The 19,889-nt window shown below is 41.7% G+C and overlaps 1 protein-coding gene across 11 annotated transcripts in view; it reads right to left on the bottom strand.

Moving 5' to 3' along the window:
* RAPGEF2 (Rap guanine nucleotide exchange factor 2) overlaps positions 1–19,889 on the bottom strand; it is a 624,821-nt gene that overhangs the window by 206,110 nt on the left and 398,822 nt on the right. The window contains exon 1 of one of the 11 annotated variants that reach the window (XM_029617896.1): positions 2,575–2,694. The exons of the other annotated variants lie outside the window; for them this stretch is intronic. Within the exon in view, the coding sequence (XP_029473756.1) occupies positions 2,575–2,577 (3 nt within the window). The 5' untranslated portion in view covers positions 2,578–2,694. Of the gene's footprint in view, positions 1–2,574; positions 2,695–19,889 lie in introns of those variants that run through there. 11 annotated transcript variants of the gene reach the window in all.

The following is a 19,889-nucleotide window of genomic DNA, read 5'->3' as shown; positions in this document are numbered from 1 at the left end:
TACCTCAAGCAGTCCAAGCTGTCACTGCTAAAAGATTATTGTAGTCTTTACTGTAAGCTGACATACAATAAATAACGAACAGGCCCAAGTTTAACAATATATACCATATAAAGACACGCTTTGTGAACCACCTCGGAAAACAGCATTTGGAAGAGTGCACTAGAAGCTGGAATTTCCTTCACGCCTCAGGCTCCGATTCCACTAATCTTTGCAGGGGTTTTTCCTAGGGAGTCATTTTTGTTTCAGCTCTACTACAACAAAAGTACAATCATAAAAGCGCTGTGGCCAAAGCTCAAATCAGGGCTCACTTCAAAGGTTGCAAGCTACATTTTTATCATGGTGATGAAAGCACAGGCACCTAGGAAGCTCCTGAAAGAACGCTGGCAAGCAACTAGAACTACAGAATGCCTTCAAAACCAACTTGCAGGCAGCAGAATCAAAGTGCCAGTTTGAAAGACAGCCCAAAAAATACACCTGGGCTTTTTCAGGTATTAAGGTGGTGGTGGTGGCGGCTAACTCCAAAGCAGCTGAGTATTCTGCATGGTCACATAGGAGCCCAGATCTGACTTAGCACCTGGGGGTCAGTGGTCTACGCGCTGTGCTCTCGGTTCCTCACTGGGCCGATGACGACGTTGCGCTTCCAGACAGGACTCTGTAAGGTGTTAAAAGCATGGAAGACAAGCAGCAATGCCACAGCTCAATGCAGTCAGTTTTACTATTAAAGTGCTTCTTTCAAAAGACCTTAATTGCCTACTCTAAAAATTAACAAAAAAGAAAATCCTTTCGTCCAAAACCTCCTTGCTATTCGTTTCCTTGAAAGTGGCTAGCGCTGCACATGTCCAACATTTTTGATAATTGGGAAAGAGTTTGAAAAGCAGATCTCAATTGTGAAGTCTGTGTGAACATTGCTATTGCATCTCCAGCACCATAAATGAGAAAAAATAAAAAAAGGATCTCCATGGAGAACTAAAGGACAAGGATCCGAAGGGGAGCTTTTTTGTTTTTCAATCGGTTTTTTTTTTTTTTTTTTTTTTTTTTTTATAGAGGAGCTCAGTGGCATCCCTTTCAGTAATACAAGTTCCAAAAAGGAATACATCAAGCAGCACTCTTCCAGTGCCATCAGGTGCTCAAAGAGCATCCTGCTCTCCCGCCAACAGGCACCAACAGCCATACTTGGGCAACAAGGGAGAGGGAATGTGGAGGAAAACCAAATGGAAAGAGGCAAAGCAAGAGTCAGAGTGGAAGTAATTCCTGATGGGTCTTTGAGAGCTCTCTACAATTCTTTTCGTTCTTCCTTTTCAAGGGTCTCACCATCTAAGACTCCAGGTTTCCCCAGCTAGTAGGACCTGCAAATGGGAGAAAAGCAGACAGGCACTGCAGACTTCGTCAGGGGCTTCAAAACAAATAAGCTCATGGGGTCAGCCTCTTCTAATTAATCTTCAGTGCCAATTTCTGGCACTTAGAAATAATCTATTTTAAAAAAATAACATGAAACGGTTCAGTCATTTCTTCCCTTCCCTTGCTACCAGGAGAGGTGTTTGGTTCCCGTCACTATCATGGGACCCATCAATGCAGCGACTGTTTACTTTTGTGATAAAACAAAAATTTCATCTATATTTAGGCGCTGACATTAGGCTCAAGCAGCCTCTGTTTACAAGGATTGTATTTCATTTCCTAGCATTTACTTTCAAGTAGGGATTTCACATTGCCCCCCCCAGCTTCTCCATCAAAAGCTGGAAGTGACAGACATGCTTAGAGCAGTCATTCTTTGCAGTGCCGGTGATAAATGCAGCAACAAATGCTTTCTCCATCTTTTACTCCTGGGCAAGGACCTCCAGACCTTACCACCCGTTGCGATATTTTTCACTGAACAACAATTTAGAGCATCCAGGACCTTGACAAATATCCCCATTGCCACACGTGCAGCACAGAGAACCTGTGTGCTCCTCAAGCTCAGCTCCACTTCAAAATGTAAAAACTTTATTTATAGGTGGATAAAATAAACACATCTTAATGCTGTCGTGTAACAGACAGCATGCCACAACCAGAGAGTAATCAAACTGGAACAGGAGACAGAAGGGATAATTCAGTTTCCTGCTCTTCTTGAGAGGCAAGTGAGGGATTTGCAGATCCAAAATGCATTTTGCTCCCATAATACTAGCTTATTAGCAGCGTCAACATTAACAACATTTCTCTGACAACTCATTTGCTGATCCAATTTGAAGGCAATCTGAAAAGGCTTCCAATAATTTAAAACAGTTTAAGTAGTAGTAAATAAGAACTAAAAAAAAAAAACACAACTCCTTAATTTCATTGCCCAGCAGTAGCAAATTAACATTCTGGCAAACTAAGTACAGTTTTCTTATTATATTTTATGACTAATTGAAAGCAAGCATTAAACAGTGTGAAAGCCTTGCTGGCAGTGCAGCTTGTTAAACACATGGACTTTGGCAAAGGCACTGTTACAACTGAAGCAGCCCGGTGCCATCAATTAATATTCAGGCAACAGCATGGTTACGGTTATTTGGATGCAACATGCGCAGTTCCTATAGCCTATTTCCTAATCTTACAGACCATTTGAACCCACGTCCCTTCCTGTCGCGCTATTACTGCAGATGAATCCGAGATCCAGATTTTTATTTGACCACAAAACCGGAGCAGTCAGTGCAGCCTCTCGGCTGGTCTCGCTCTCTCTCTCTCTCTCGACTGGAGAATGAACTGCCACTCGTACATGCCACGGCTGCTCACAGCGTCTGGCACAGAACATGCCGTTCAGCATGTATGTCAGTCCTCTCAAGAAAATCAAGCCGCTGTGCCAAAGAGCATTCTAACATATCATCGCTCTTTACCAGTGACGGAAGACATTACAACCCTCATTTTCAAAACATACTAAGGGTCTTTTTTTATATTCATTAATGAAACTGGGAAAGGGTCAGGCATATTTTAAAATGATCTATATTTACTAAAGCATGATGTACTGTATTGGCCAGATTATAAAATGACTCCAGATATTAGAAGATCCTCATATTCAGGGCTGTCTTGTATCAATAAATCCTTTCACCGCTGTCTCTTTCTCCTGCCTAGACCTGGTAGGACCATGCTGCTTCTTTGCCACCCATGCCAGGCGGGACACTGCGTCTGCTTCTGCTGGCTTTGTGAGGCCCTGCTTCTTCTCCCACCCAACTCGGAGTTCTTGTAGGGCGGTCTTCTGCCTTGTGAGCTGGGAGGTCTACCAGTGACCTCTGTGGCAGTCTTCAGTCTCAGCAGGATGGACTTCACCAGAGCTCTTATGGGCTTGACAGGATGAGCTGTGCTGGAGAATCTGTCTTTAGCGGGGAGGGCTTTGGCTATGTTTATAATTTATTTGTATTTGAAGAAATTTATTAATCGCTTAACACAAATGGCCTAAGCGATATACAAAATTACATACATAATAATAAAATCACAAAATTTCACAAAGACTAAAACGAACAAACATAAATTAAACACAATAATAAAAGAACAAAAATAAAATAATGTCACATCTAAATATGAGGTAGGGGGATTTTTTGTTTTGTTTTTGACATACACGATACCTTAAACACCTCTTTACCTAATAATCTAGCCAATCTGGTATTTTCAAACCTAAAACAAGGTGTGTGAACGCTTCATGATGCCTGGTTTCCTTCTCTGGTACATACATTTTCACATGCTTATGACAACATTTGTTAAGTGAATTTTTGTGTACTAAGTACATAAATTAAACAGATTCTTTTCCCTATAGGAAAAAGGGCAAGACATGAAGTCAATTGGTGACCACAGTCGCTAACCAAAGGCAGGGTAGCTTTAAAAATGATCAATGAATCCCTGAGATTTCAACTGAGCTAAAGTGACCTATTTCCCTATGAGAAGTTTAAAAAAATGGAAACCAAGGGGTTAATGCACACAAGATGTTTTCCCATTTTGTGTATACTGGAATATGCTTAGGTCATCTGGCCCTAAGTAACAAGGGCACTGAGGGCATATGGAGAATGGGAGCCAGGGAGGAGGTGTCACTGGGTGCTCTATCTGTGGCATACATTTGAATGAAATTGGATGATGGGTTCAAAAATCATTGGTGGAGGGGGGGAGACAAATGGGCAAATTGGGAAGACAATCAATCATTTATAAAGCCATTCCCCCTATAGGTAACTGGGTTAAAAATGAGCAGTCCTTCAAGAAACAAGATCTCTGTGTGTAAATACGTCAGTACCTGAATGAAATAGCCCAAAGCAGCAGCTTTAGCCAAATAACTTCAACTATTCAGTTTGGCAAGGACAACAAAGTCATTAAGCATGCCCTTTTTATTTCTGAATCCTGAAGGGAAATCCGTGCTTCAAGTTATTGAATGCTCTTCCTACTCAAAGACTTGCACTATCATGCCCTTTATCCTGAGAAACCCGTCTCCACAACATCTCAATTCTTTTACAAGTGTGTAAACAGCAAACACATCCGGAGAGGGACATCAGGGAAGATTTACATGAAAAAGTGGCATACAAATAAAGTGCCTGCATTTAATCCATAGCAAAGATAAAAAACCATTGTAAAAAAAAATATTAGAACAGACCTGAGGGGAAGCAACGGTGCCATATAATAGTGATGTTGTTATTCCAATAATACAAAGGCTTTAAATTCAGTGGGAGCATGCTGCAGGAACTCTTAAATGATTCCCAAAGCTTCTCTCCTTCTGTATTTTGAAAAGTTAAAAAAAAAAAAAAGGTTCTAATCTCCTTCATGTGGTTGGTCCAACTGGTACTTGGCCCTAGGAGTGTTTCTTTGATGCTACATTTTGTGCCTACCAGAACAAGGCCCTAAAACAGTGGCCAGGGAAAGCAAAGGAAGCGCTATGGAACATTTGTGGTCTGAAGCTTAACTCCCCTCATGAAAGGCTCATTATTCAGAGGAGTATCACAGTATTACTAAGCTCTGCTCTCGCAAGGTGTTCTTCCACACCCACCTCATCCTCTGCCCCCCCCCCCCTTTGTATTTTATCAGGTTTTGTAAACATCTCGTTTTACATAAAATCTTTCTAGGTGTACCTGAAGCTTACTAAATCACTGCTGGGTGCAGAGGGCACTTTTAGGCCATAAACTGCTAAGGTGCTCCTGCTCGATTTGTCTAGCTCAAACCAGATGTACATCGCAATGTACAGACAGACCTAAGGGACAGTCCATACTCCTTGGTGCTCACACTCAAGTCAAGAGACAGCCAGAGAAGACATTAATAAAAACAGAGCCTTTAAACTAAAACAGCAAGATCATAAGCGAGAAAAATTAAAGTGGGATTAAATGGAGGATGTTGTTGTGTATCATGAAGTATGATGTTGGGGTTCTGGAAATATTTACAGAACTCTAGTTAGATATATTTTAATCAGCCTTGTCTTTTCTAGCGTAACTAGGCATAAAACGTCTACTCGAGTTCTGTATAAGAAACCAAGAAAGGGACTCCCATCTAGAGTACAAACCGATGAATCTATTGGATGAGCACGAAGAATTAAGATTCAAGTATTAAAGAAACAGGAGATGTAGCAGAGAGGAGGTTGGAAACTACAGATCGGTTAGCCTCAGTGGTGGGAAAATTAATGGAGACTCTGCTGAAGGAAAGGATAGTGAACTATCTATAACTGGGTAGGTTGCTAGACACAAAGTAGCATGGATTCACATGGGGAAAGTTGTGTCAGACGAATATAACAGATTTTTTCTTTTGATTGATTGACTAGAGAATTGGATCAAACAAGAGAGCTCAATGTGATCTTCTTGGATTTCAGCAAAGCTTTTGATACAGTTCCACACAGGAGGCTTGTGAATAAAATGAGAAGATTGGGAGTGAGCGCAAAGGTGGTGGCATGGATTACAAACTGGTTGACAGAAGACAACGTGTAATGGTAAATGGACCCTACTCTGAAGAGAGAATGGTGTTAATGTGGCATGCAATAGGGATTGGTTCTGTTCAATATTTTTGAGTGTGACATTGTGGAAAGGGCAGAAGGTAAAGTTTGTCTATTTGGGGATGATATTAAGATATGCAACAGAGTTGCCATGCCAGAAGGAGTAGAGAATGAAATGTGATTTAAGAAAGCTTGAATAGTGGTCAAAGATATGGCAGATGGGATTCAATGCAATATCTTACAGAGTCATGCATCTATGGTGCAGCAATCCAAAAGAGCTGAATGTGATGGGGAATGAAAGACTGTTGTGCATGGACCAAGAAGGACCTTGAGATGATACTGTTTGGCAATTTGAAGACAGCAAAGCAATGTGACAAGGCAATCAATAAAGCCAGAAGAATGCTGGGCTGCATAGAGAGGAATAGCCAGTAAGAAAAAGGAGGTGATAATGCACTTGTACAGGTCCTTGGTGAGGTCTCACCTGGAGTACTGTGTTCAGCACTGGAAACCATATCAGATGGAGGCGGTCCAGAGAAGGGTGATCAAAATGGTATGGGAGGTATCCATTGAATGACTTATGAGGAGAGGCTATAGGACCTAAATATGTATACCCTGAAAGAAAGGTTTTAAGGATGCATGAACTTGACTTAGGGACTGGCCTCTGCTAATACTGGCATCAGTAGCATGGGATCTTCTTGGTGTTTGGATACTTGCCAGGTTCTTGTGGCCTGGTTTGGCTTCTGTTGGGAACAGGAGGCTGGGCTTGATGGACCCTTGGTCTGACCCAGCATGGCATGTTCTTATGTTTGAACCTTTTCCGTCGGATAGGAAACAGTAGAACTAGGTGTTATGAAATGAAACTTCAGGGGACAACTCAGAACCAATGTAAGGAAATATTTCTTCACAGAGAGTGTGTTGGAAGCCTAGAATACCCTTCTGGAGGAAGTGATGAAGACAAAAACAGTCAAAGAATTCAAAGGGGCATAGAATAAACACTGTGGGTCCCTAAATACTAGAGGACAGAAATGAAGAAAAAGGTGCATTGGGGTAACCTATTCAGTGCGACAGTTAATCTCTGTGCTTCTGCTAAGGGTAGTACTACCCTCAACCAATAAGCCTTAATATTTTTGACACAACTGCAGTATCACTCTCTACTTTGATGGGGGGTGTGGAGGAGTGGGAAATTAGATTCAGACAGCAGCCAACATGGGCCCCAACTTTTGCAGTCTGGGTACTGATCCGCAGACATAAGGGAAAGAGCACAGGACTGCTTCTACGGCCAAGTCCAAAAGCAAAGCAAATCAAGCAGCACTACCTGAATTTTCAAGAAGGCTCCCCACCTAGTAAAAATGTTGCTAGCAGTAACTATTTTTTAATGGATTTGACAGTTACTTGGCTTTTAATTGTAAATATTACTACCCTTATCAAAAGGCTTGGGGGTAACTGCCTGGACTACCCTTAAGAGAAACTTGGGGGTAACTTGCTCGGTGAAGCAGATATTACCATAAGAAGCCAGGTGGGCAGACTGGATGGACATTTGGTCCTTTTTTGCCATCATTGCTATGTTACTATGTTCTATGTCTGTGTCTCTCTGGCCCCCATACTCCTAACTCCACTAATGATTTAAACCGTTCATCTAATTTCATTCACGTTTTTCCATAGACAGAGCATTCATTATCTCCCATCTCACCCTTTTTATGTAGCTTGGGTCAAGACACGCTACCAAAGCACATCCAAGCATGATATATCAACTACATAATCAGTGCATCATTAAATTAAGCAAAATACACATTAAGTGTACAATGCATCATTAAATTAATATAAGCAAATCTAAATTAATTATATTAACAAGAAAACAAAGCATTCTAACATATATTAAAACAAATCCAAATAACATGCCCCTATCCTTCCTCATACTCTCTGAGGGTTCCAATCTACAAGCTTCTAATACATAAGAATAAACTGAATATAAAAAACTGCAAACCAGTCAACTAAAAAACTTTTATTTTCTCCTTCCACCATTTCCAACCTTTACTCAGGCAAATAATCCAAAACAGACAAAAAAATGCCTCACCAATAGGCCACAAACCCTCAAGGGCTTTTCAACTGGACTTTCTAAGACGTTATCCAAGGGACATTCCCCTTTGGGATTCCTTGATGCCACATCCCACTGACAGTGTCGTGCCTCTTTAAAAGCCAAGGTTGCCATGCTATCAGGGAGCGGAGCTTCAGGTGGGCTAGTTCCCCCAGATTCTCCAAACTCCCAGGAGTTTCTCAGTTCAGCTGCTGGTGCAGGAGACAGCTGTGGAGTCAGCCCCAGCAAGTTCCTGCTGGAGGATGGTAGATGAATCACATCTATGGTGTCCGCCCCCCTCTAAAAGCTCCAAGCTACCAAGCTGGTGTCATCAGGGGTCACAGCTTCAATTGAGCTGGCTGGTTAAGGGCCAGTTTTTGGTGGGATATTGAGAGCAGACCAGCTCCCAGATAGCTTGTGCTCTGGGGGGGGGGGGGGGGACACACTACTTCCTCCCCCATTCTGCCCTCAGCTGAGCCATGAGTCCTGGGATCACCAAGAGCTGCAGGCTAAGCTGTGTTCGCTCCACACATCTCCTTGTTACATCTGGATTCTAAACACTGATGATGTGAAATGCAAGTGCTCCAGGGCAGACAATCAACAGTGGTTCTCCATATTAATGAGTCTAATTGATTCATGAAAATCAGAAAGTTAATTATGTTGAATACCTTCACAATTCTTGCACCTTCTTATAAAACACATATTACTTGGCTCTAATTACACATTTTCATATAATTTTAAATTTGTATTTGTGTGCTTGATAACCAAGGAATTCATAATGATGCTCATTAAATAAATGTTTAATCCTGATTATGAGTGAGGGGAAGTGTTTGTGTCCCAGGAGTGATACAGTCACAAATTAGTTTATAAAAAATCCTCCCCATAAGTAAACAGTGGGGGAAGGGGAATCTGAATAAGCAACTTACCTATTCTATTTATGACATATATGAATGGCATTTTGTTTAAAAATATATTAATTCCGAATACTATTATTTTAGGATAAACTCTATCTGTCAGGTTGCTCTTCCGATGTCACTGGTCACTGATTTGTCATATTACATGTTAATTTCCAATTCTAATACTAGCCAAGATCCACAAACACACTGTGACCCCTAGAAACAGCTTTAGTGATTCTCAAAAAAGGATTTCACATGATGTTTATAACATAAGCAGATGATAGCAGCAGAAAAAGACCAACCTACCCATTCAGTCTATCCTGTTATTCTTATCTATACTGCAAGGGTATGTTCCAGCTGCCAGCCACAGAAGCTTGACCACTTGTAGCATACCACGCCATTCCCAAAAGTCATTTTTGTGTTCTCCCATTTATTTTCAACATTCTAAGCATACATCCCATACTTAATCCCACATGAAGCCCCTTCCCCCATGGCAAGCTGAAGCCTCTCTTTAGATCACCTCCAGCCTGTCTAGATAATTTTGAAGGTAGTAGAAATGGACACAATATTCTACTGGAGGTCTCAACAAATAATCTGTACAGAGGCTGTGAGGGAGTATACAGGAAACTCTCTCAGACCACCTTAAGGGACTGGCCACAGCTAGCTGGCCCAGTCCTCCTTAAGTCCCAACCCGGCAAGGGATTCTAAGCGCAGGGGAAAATCCCTTCAGCCTAGCATAAGACAGGGCCAAGAAGGGTTAGGGAGGCCTCAGGGAACAGACAGGAAGCCAGCCTATGCTAAAACCTGTGTGTGATGTCTCTGTGCTACTTGAACTTTAAGGTGAGCTGGTGCTACCTGAACTTAAAGGTGCACTGTATCATTTGTTTGTTTTGCTTTGGGCTTCATTTGTTCACCGTAAATAAATTGTACACAAGGAAATAGCCAGAATCTGCCTCCTTATTCCTTCTTTCTGTTGCCAAGCCTCTATCGCTCAAGTTACCACATATGGTGCTAGCTGTGGGATCTCCTAACTAAGCAGGAAGCACAGACAGGAGCCCGCAGCAACAGAAAACAAAAAAAAAAATGCCTGCAAAGTTTTTTTTTTTCTTTTTCCTGAGGCCTCCCAGTTCCACTCACCCAGATGAAGCTACAACAGGCCAAGGGGGCTGCTGACCTGTACAGTCAGGGTTCAAGCAGTGAATCAGGGCCAGACAGATCAGCAGGTGTTTTTTCACTTCTCCTTCCCCTGAAAGGTATGCAGTTTGGAAGCAGCTCGGAAAGCAGGGAAGATGGAGCAAGTGATCCAGGTCCTTGCTACAGGGCAGCAGCAACTGCAGAATGCTCTGCAAACCCAAACTGAGCAGCAGCAGGTACTCAGAGAACAACGTATGCAGCAAAACAATGCCAATTCAGGTAACACAGGCCATGCAGACTGCTGTGACCAGGCCACCTTCCTTGGTGCCAGTTATACTTAAGATGGCCCCGGGAGAAGACCCCAATTGTTTCCTGAAGAATTCTGAACAGACCACTCGATTGGCAGGCTGGCCAGAAGAAAACTGGATGACTTTATCTGGGGAATCTATTCAAGAGGCCTTCCAAACCACCAATCCGGAAAGGAAGGCCACATATCAGGAAGCCAAAGCAGCCACTTTAGAGTGAGACTCCAGAAGCTTACCGACAGTGATTCTGTCAACCAGAGGAGAACCTGTGGAACCTTTTCCACCAACTTAAGGATGTGGCTTGGAAGTGGCTGCTATTGGAAGGGAAGATCGGGGTAGCCAACGTGGTTTTGCTGGAAAAATTCCTAAATGGCCTAGAATGCCCTATGCGGCAATGAGTGTGCAGACACCCGAATCTTATGCTAGAGAAGGCATTAGAAATGGCAGAGGCTTATTACCAAGCTCAGCCCATCCCTGAATCACAGGCTCAGGGGAAACCACCCAACCCAGGAAGAGGATGCAGGAGTCTTAAGGATAGGAGACCCTGGCAGCTGACGGAGCCAGACAGGCTGGACTTTTTTTTTTGGTCAATTGCAAAAATCCATGGGACTGCCATATTTCAGCAGTGGCAAGAGAGGCTATTTTGCTCAAGACTGTCCCCACAAGGAAGGCTAGCCAATGGATGTTAATGCTATAGCCCCACACTTCTATAATTTTGTGGATCTCCCCAGCCGGGGAGTCTCTACTTTTGTGCTTGAAGTTGAGCTAAATGGTGATCCTACCCAGTCATTGGTGAATTCAGTGTAAAAATGCTCAAAGAGAATTAGTGAAGCGGATACAAATTGACTACAACAGAGTGGTGACCCCGGTATGCATCTACGGGAACCAATGACAATATCCCACAAGCCAGGTATAATTGAAGATCTTGGTCAGCCAAGGCAGAACAGAAGTGAGAGATCTTCCTTGGCTACCCCACACCATGGTGATAGGATGGGACTGTCCAAACTTTGAGAATCTGTGGAACCAGCTCACAATGGGTTTGTGCAGCCATAACAATGAAGAATTGGCATTTCCAGAACTCTTTTACATAGAAGACAAAGAACTGTACCAGAAAGACTAACACCTAAGTCCCGGAGGTAATGCCAACAGGACAAATATAGTTAAGCTGCTAATTTAGAGGCAACTGGGGAGAAAGGGTCAGAGTCAGGGGGAAGAGCAGCAACCCAACCAGAATGTACTACTTGGCCACTTTAAGTCAGAAAATGGGGGTGACTCAGGGAGCTTCAGTCGGGCCCAGAGGGAGGATGAGTCCTATGAGTGGGCCTAGGAGCATATACAGAGGGTGGATGGAAAGCCAGTCCCTTGGGTGCAGGCTACAGACCCTATTCCTCCTTATTTCATTATGAAAGGGAACCTAATTTACTGAGTTACAAAGGGAAGTATAGAAGGCGAATTGATAGAACAATTCCTAGCTCCCAACCCATATCATCAGAAGGTTATACAACTAGCTCAGGGGTCAAGTGGAGGAGGAAAAGACCAGAGAAAAGTTTGGCACAGTTCTATGGGCAGGACCTACATAAACAGGTCCAGTTGTATTGCCGGTCCTGCCAGGCTGCCAACTCACAAAGCCTGTTGGCGTATGGTCGGGCACCTCTTATACAAATGTCCATAATTGAGACCCCTTTTGAAAGGGTGGGCAAGGACATTGTGAAGCCACTAGAGATATCTACTCAAGGAAATAAGTACATCCTCATCATTCTGGACTATTCGGAGGCAATACTACTATAGAATATGAAAACTCTGACAGTGGCGCCCACCCTAATGGAGGTATTCTCATTACTTGGGCTGCCAAGGAGATCCTGACAGATCATGGAACCCAGTTTGTGTCCAAGGTAATGAAACTCTGCACCTTGCTCAAGGTAAAAATTCTGCATACTTTGGTGTATCACCCACAGACCGATGGCCTTGTCAATCGCTTCAATCAGACGCTCAAACAAATGTTGAGGAAATTTGTGGATGAAGATGGCAAGAAGTGTGACGCATTGCTACCCCATGTGCTGTTCACAATCCACAAGTGCTACAGAGTTCAATGGGGCTTCCCCTTTTGAGTTGTTCTATGGGAGGAGACCGAGAGGAATCTTTGACACAGCTTGTAAGACTTGGGAAGTCGAAAGGACCCCACACTGAAAGTTGATGACTATGTTTTTCCAAGTGCAAGATCGCCTAAAAAAAGCTTAGGAGGTACCCCACCTGTGCCTAGAGAAAACTCAGGCTACCCAAACCCGAGGTTACAATCGTCCTATGATCCAAAGAGTATTCCAGCTGGGAAACCACATCCTTGTCTGCCTTCTATATTCAGAAAGTAAATTGTTAGCCCGTTAGCATGGATCCTATGAAATTTTGGAGAAAATAGGACCTAAGGATTACAAACTAGCACATTCAGATCAACAAAAGAAAACAAATCTATCATATAAACCTTCTGAAGAAATGGGTGGCACAGGAGTGCGGAGTGGAACAAGAAGGAGAGTTTGGTCCAGAGGTTGGACCTGAAGTGGACCAAACTCAGATTCCATTTAGAGAGCAGCTGTCTACCGCACAGATAGCTGACATAAAGCAGCTGGTGGAGCAAAATAAGGCGATCTTCTTGAATCTACCATGTCGTACCCATCTGGTGCACCATGACATCATTACACCTTCTGGAGTTGTGGTACGGCAACGACCCTATCGGATTCTCAAGGCCAGGAGTCACGTCATCATTTGTTTGTTTTATACTTCATTTGTTTACTGAAAATAAATTACAAAAGAAAACAGAGACTGCCTCCTTCTTCCATCTGGCTGTTTCCAAGCCACTATCACCCAAGTTACCACAGGCATTATCATTTCCATTTTTTTGGCAGGTTATGCCTCTCCTGATCCACCTCAGTATCCCTTTGGCTCTAGCCACTGCAACTGGTTATGCCTCTCCCTTTGAACTTCAGTGTCTCTCTAATTCTGGCCACCCACCTTTTCACACTGATTCACAATAATGAGGTCTCTCTCCTGATTGGTGCATATCAGTTTTTCAGTCCTCATCACATATTGCTCTTGAATTTCTGCACCACAAATGCAAAACTCTGAACTTTTTCTGACTGAATCGTAACTGCCAAGCACCCGATTACTCCTCAATCTTTCATAGATCACTTCTCATTCTCTGTCTGCTACCCTTGGGAGTTGTAGATCTTAATGGGCTCTGCAAAAAGGCAAACTCTTCTATCTAAAGCCTCTATAATTTAAAAACATTCATCAACTACACAACCAAGGACTGCTTCTATAAACTGCAGGTACTAAAAAGAATTAAACCACTTCTTCACTTTCAAGACTTCAGAACTGTCCTCCAAGCCGTAATATTCTCCAAGATAGACTACTGCAACTCCCATTTTGCTAGGTCTCCCCACCTCCTCCATCAAACCTCTTCAGATGCTTCAAAACGTGGCAGCCAGAATCCTGACAAACTCCTGCAGAAGAGACATCTCTGCCATTCTCAAAAATCTACACTGGCTACCAATATGTTTCAGAATTCTACACAAGTCCCTCACCATCATCCACAAAACCATCCACAACCAAGCCCCTCTCAACTTTCAATTCCCACTCAGATTACACACCTCATCCAGACCTATCAGAGAAGCCTATAGAGGATCCCTGCACGCCCCCTCAACCAAATCCACACACCATCTAGCATCCAGAGAACGGGCTTTCTCTACAGCAGGACCAACCATATGGAATGCTATTCCCCCTGAACTCAGACAAGAACCCTGCCTGGTGACTTTTAGAAAAAGGCTTAAGACTTTGTTATTTAAACAAGCCTTTCCAGAAACTCACTGATTCAACATAGCAATCATTACTGTACATTCAGCACAATGTAAATAATTGCTCCTCTTGCCGTTGAGTTACTTATGCTTTGTTCTTCCTCTTCCTCCAGTTCCAGCACCCCTGTTTTATTGTAACTTCTGCTTCTCTTCGCTTTGTTAATATCTAAGGTTATTGTACCCCCATTCCATGTAAACCGACATGATATGATTGTATCATGAATGCCGGTATAGAAAAGCATCAAATAAATAAATAATGTTGCTCACAAAGTTATCAGTCAAACTTAATCAGTTAAATTGTACAACCACAAGCAATCACAAATCTATAGACACTGACCCTTCAAGGGCTGAATGTTAAGGTAGACTGGGGGTAGAAGTGGGAACTGAGGTTATTTAAAAAGTCTGGGCTTATGAAGAATTTCAAACCATGCTCTTTAATAAAAACTCTCTCTGTCTTTAATGGATGTGGAGCCTAGACATCGACTTGTGTTTCCCACTATGATTTGCTTTTGGTGGAGGACCTAAACTACAACAGGTAAGTTTTTCTGGCTGAATTCAAATGTGGAGACCTTACTTTGGAGGGGGATAGTTTTTATTAACTTTTTGTTCTTTTAATTTTTGAAAAAGGGATTTTTTGCATTACTTTTTTTTTTTGTTTTGTTTCTTAGACTTGTTTCTTAGACTTTTTTTCTACTTAGTTTTAGAAATGAAGAATAGCTCATCCTTTTATTTATAGGTAGGAGACATTTTCACATAAATTTAAAAAAAAATTAGTCAGCCTTTTAATTTAACACAATAGGAAAAAATTCTTTTCACTCAATGCAAATTAAGCTCTGGAATTCGTTGCCAGAGATTGTGGTTACAGCAGTTAGTCTAACTGGGTTTAAAAAAGATAAGTTCCTAGATTAGACATCCATAAACTGATATTAATTAATAAGGATTAGTAGCTTGGGATCTATTCATTTAATGTTTGAGTTCTTGTGACTTGGTTGGCCACTGTTAAGACCCATGATACTGGGCTTGATGGACACTTGGTCTAACTCAGTATGGCATTTCTTGTCCTAGTGTACTTTGGAGTTTTGGTTAGGATATTTCTGTTTCTTGATGTGCTTTATATTCTCAATTCTGTAATTTTTTTGTATTTTTGTTTTTACACCTTAAGAGGTAGATATTCCAAGCTGGCACGTAAGTAACTTAGCAGGTAGGAACTAATTCAGGTAAGTATTAATGTGTATTCAGCAGCTTTACAAAGCCGCTGAATATACACGTATGTGTGTGCACTACCCAGCTAAGTTTAGATTTGCTCTATGGGGCGTCGCAAATTTATGCGGCTAACTCCGAACATTGGTAGTTAGCTGTAAAGGTTATACACAACTAACTTATTTTGCCCCAATCTGCCCAGTATACACCTACTTTTTGTGCATATAACTTTTATCATTATAAGGGACATATAGCTAAGCGGCAGCCACTGAAATTAAGACACACATTCAGCAGCCACTACTTAGCCACATAAATCCTACTTATCTGGCTAAATGGCGCTGAATGTACTTTTAATGTTGGGCCCCCTATGTTTTGTGTATGCTTTGTCCATCTACAAATTATTTTAAACTATTTTTTAAGCGATAAGTGGATATGAAAAAATATTTTTCTATGTATATTTGGAATAGTAGAATTAAATTTAGTTTAATGAAACAATTGACAAACCATTCTTTTTTTTTTTAGAACACAAAAATATCAAGCAGAATTGGCTCCAGGATATCCACAAGGCACTCCACCTGTTTCCTGAGCGTGAATTCCTTTTTCTGCCAACCTCTGTTTCTCAGTTTCTAATTCATTCCTTCACTTTGGTGCCCTGCTTCTAAGCTGCTCAAGGTATTTGTGAGCTCTTATGTGGAACAGCGAAAAAAAAAAAAGCTTTCCTGAAATCAAAGAAACCCACATCCAGTGCAAGCCCTCGATCTAATTTCCTAGTCCCCCAATCAACATCTGTTATTCTCCAGGCCCATGGAACCACTCCTGCCTCCAAAGATCTATTGAACAGAACCTTCCTGCTGCCAGAACCCATGTTTCCTCCAATCCCATGACTTTAGGCATCTCTCCACTGTCTCTGGGTCCTGCACACATGCTTCTTTGCAAAGAGCATGCTAGTGTGCACTCTTATAAAGCACATGTATTTGGCAGCCAAAATTACAAGTCTCTGCTAATCTAGTTTTTACAGACAAGACTGTCGTCCTCATCTTCTGATCTAATTTAATCATGGACAGAGTGCAAAACTGGTTTAAATCCTGATTGGCAGATATCAGATAACAACTTGGGATACAATTTCTTCTTATCCTTGAACCATGCACTGGCGTGTTCATCAAGACACTCCTTAAATCAGTGCCACAGGACAGTAACAAACTAGATGATTATCAGCCAACTACAGTTAAACAAGGATAAGGCTATGGGTTAACAGCTCTCTAGGGTTAGATAATGCCCTCTCACTTATTCTGGATGACATCATCCTATGTCCCCAACATGAAATTAAAAGCCCAGGAGACATCCTTAACTTGGTCATTATCATGGTGAGCCAAGTATAAGCAGTTACAAAGAAAGCATTTTGGCATTTCTGCATTGTAAAAAATTACACCCTTTCCTATAGCCGACTTCAAAACAGTTTTGCAAACAATAGTACTAATTCACTTAGACTACTGTAGCACTGTCTACCTCAAAAGACAATTACCAAACTAGAGCTACCAGCAGCAGCAGAAAATGGAAATGGGCCTTCCCTTCCACTGCAGGACCCAAAGGCAGGCAGAGCTCCAGAAGCTCAATGTGTGACTGAGAGGAAGGAGCAGAGAAGAGGGCTTTAGATTTGATAGGAACTAAAGAACATTTTCAGAAGAGGGAGCCTATTGCAAAGAGATGTGCTTCAACTTGAAACAGGTAGAACCCTGCTACTGGCGTTAACATTTAAAAACAAGTGTAATTTTAAACTAAATAATGGGGGAAGTTGAGTCACTGAAGAGCTCATGGCTTGAAGTGAGATACAATATATTTCAAGGATATTGGCCTACCAGGGAAATTAGAATATCCAGCAATAGACCAAGAGAAAAAGAGCAGACAAATTTGAAGATTCTACATTACCTGCATTAACTGCTAATAAGCAGTTTGTGAATAAAAATTAAAAACATACCTTAAAAAGATTGAATGCAAATGCTAGAAATCTAAAAAAAATAAGACTGGAGAGTAAGAATGTATGGACTTAATCAAGACAGACAATGAAATGCTATCAGAAATTAGGGAAGCTATACAAATTTGGCAGCACAGTAATAATGGGATGGTCCTGGAACCAATGAGAGGAGAAGCTATTTTGAATCTAATCCTCCGTGGAATGCAGAACCTGGCGGAAGGAGTAATAGTGATGAGGCCACTTTGCAGTGATCAATCAAACTAGATGTAATCACTGGAGGGAGATATTAAGTAAAACTACTACAGAAATATTTAATTAAAAAAAAAAAAAAGAGGCTATGGTAAACTGAAGAAATTAATAAGAAAAAACTAATAGGAGTGGTTACAAAGGTTAAAAGTTTGAAAGGCCAATGTTAAATGTTTGCATGAAAATGTTTAAAAATGCTATATTGGAAGCCAAAATAAAATGCAATCCACACCTTAAAAAAAAATGACAAATACAGACTGACTGCCAAAAATGGTTAAATGGTGAGGTGAAAGGGGAAATTAAAAGGACATTTTTCTGGAGAGCAGATCCAAACAAGGCAAAAATGAAAGAGCATAAGCACTGGCAAGTCAAATGTAAAACATTAATAAAGCAGGCCAAGAGAGAATTTGAAAAGGAGTTTGCCATAGAGGCAAAAACTAATAAGTTATTTTTCAAATGCATGTGAAAAAAGAAGCTTGTGAGGGAGTGAGATGAGCCACTAGATGGCCCAGGGTAAAAAAAGGCATTTGAGGATGACCAGGCTATTGCACAGGGGTAGCCAACTCCAAATCTTAAGAGCCACAAACAAGCTTGGATTGCAGGATATCCACAATGAATATGCATAATGTACATACAGTTGTGCTCATGTTTACAAACCCCTGGCAGAATGTGTAAGATGTGTAGCATTTTAAGGAAACATAAGTGATCAGATAAAAACGTTTGTTATTTTTTGTGTTTCAAATTAAAATATTATGCATCAAAAATAGCACCAAACAAACAAACCATAGCAATAAGGGAAATAATAAAATGATCCTGTTTAAAAGTTTACCTACCCTTAGGATCATGTATTGCCCCCTTCTGCATCAATGATAGCTTGCGGTCTTTTATGGTAGTTGAGAAAATAAAGAGACTCATTCACATGTTTGTAAAGCTGCCCATTCCTCTTGGCAAAAAGCCTCCAGATCCTGTAAATTCTTTGGATGTCTCACATGAACTGCAAGTCTGAGTTCTCCCCAAAGTGGCTCAATGCTATTGAGGTCAGGAGAGACTGTGATGGCCACTTCAGAACCTTCACTTTCTTCTGCTGCAGCCACTAAAAGGTCAACTTGCCCTTGTGTTTCAGATCATTTTCATGTTGGAAAGTCCAAATGCGCAGCTTCTTGGCTGACGAATGCAACTTCTCCAATGTTTTCTGATAAGATGCTGCATTCATGCTGCCATCAATTTTGACTCATTCCCTGTGCGGCTGAAGCTCACACCCCACCAAATCAGCAGAGATGCCCCTGACTGCTTCACGGCAGGGATGATGTGCTTCTCATCATAGCAATTTTGGTCTCATCACTCCACATTATTTTGTTCCAGAAGTTTTGAGGCTTCTCTAGGTGCTGTTTGGCATATTGTAAGTGGGCTGTTTTGCGGCACTGGTACAGTGATGGCTTTATTCTTGCAACTCTACCATGCAGCCCATTTTTGTTACAGTATCTCTTTATTGTGCATGCTGAAACACCCACACCATTGTTTCCGAGAAGCCTCTAATTCAATAGAAGCACCACAGAGTCATGGTAGCAATAGCAGGACCATGCAAGGTCTCAGCTCTCTCCCTGTGGCTCCAGACATGGTCACTGATGTGGTTGTTGGTGGCATTGCTGCAGTGAGGGAGGAAAAGTTAGTTAAGCAGCTCTATACTATCACCAATCTAGGACCCAAGATCCCAGATTCTCAGCATACCTGGGAATGGAGGGGAAAGGGGGAGGAGATGGAATTGATCGGGGAGAGCAGTTGGCAGCCTGGGAGTTCACCTACTATTCAAATGGGAATCACTTGCCAGGAGTGTGATAATCAACAACTATCACCAAATATATCACTGTGGGGGGAACTGTAAATAACTGATATGTTTGTAATGCATACAAGCTCACATACATTTCAACAAATTTTCACATGTTTCGCTCGTAGAGCTGCCTCAGGGGCAATTCAATTGGCAGGATTTTAACAATGCCTGCTGGGCTGCTGTCACATGTACACTGTCACAAAATCACGTACAGAAATTTATTAATTCCTGTTCATATCTACGGAACGTACTGAACATCATTCTGCTGCTAACAATTGAATTGCCCCTGAGGCAGCTCTACGAGCGAAACTCGGCCAGAGTCGGGCACATAATAAAGGGCTTCGTGTGATCATCCGATTCCTATTGTTTTTACTCTAACACAGCCAACTGGATCGGTTTCTTGGGTCCAACAAATTTTCACATACATAGTTTCTTCCCCTGCCCTAAATATACCAATTGGGAATTCCTCCTTTTAACCTGCTAA

The sequence above is a fragment of the Rhinatrema bivittatum genome, chromosome 1 (assembly GCF_901001135.1).
Source record: "Rhinatrema bivittatum chromosome 1, aRhiBiv1.1, whole genome shotgun sequence".
In the NCBI taxonomy this organism is placed as follows: Eukaryota; Metazoa; Chordata; class Amphibia; order Gymnophiona; family Rhinatrematidae; genus Rhinatrema; species Rhinatrema bivittatum.
Note: the sequence above shows the minus strand (reverse complement) of the source record. Positions and strands in the feature narration are given on the sequence as shown.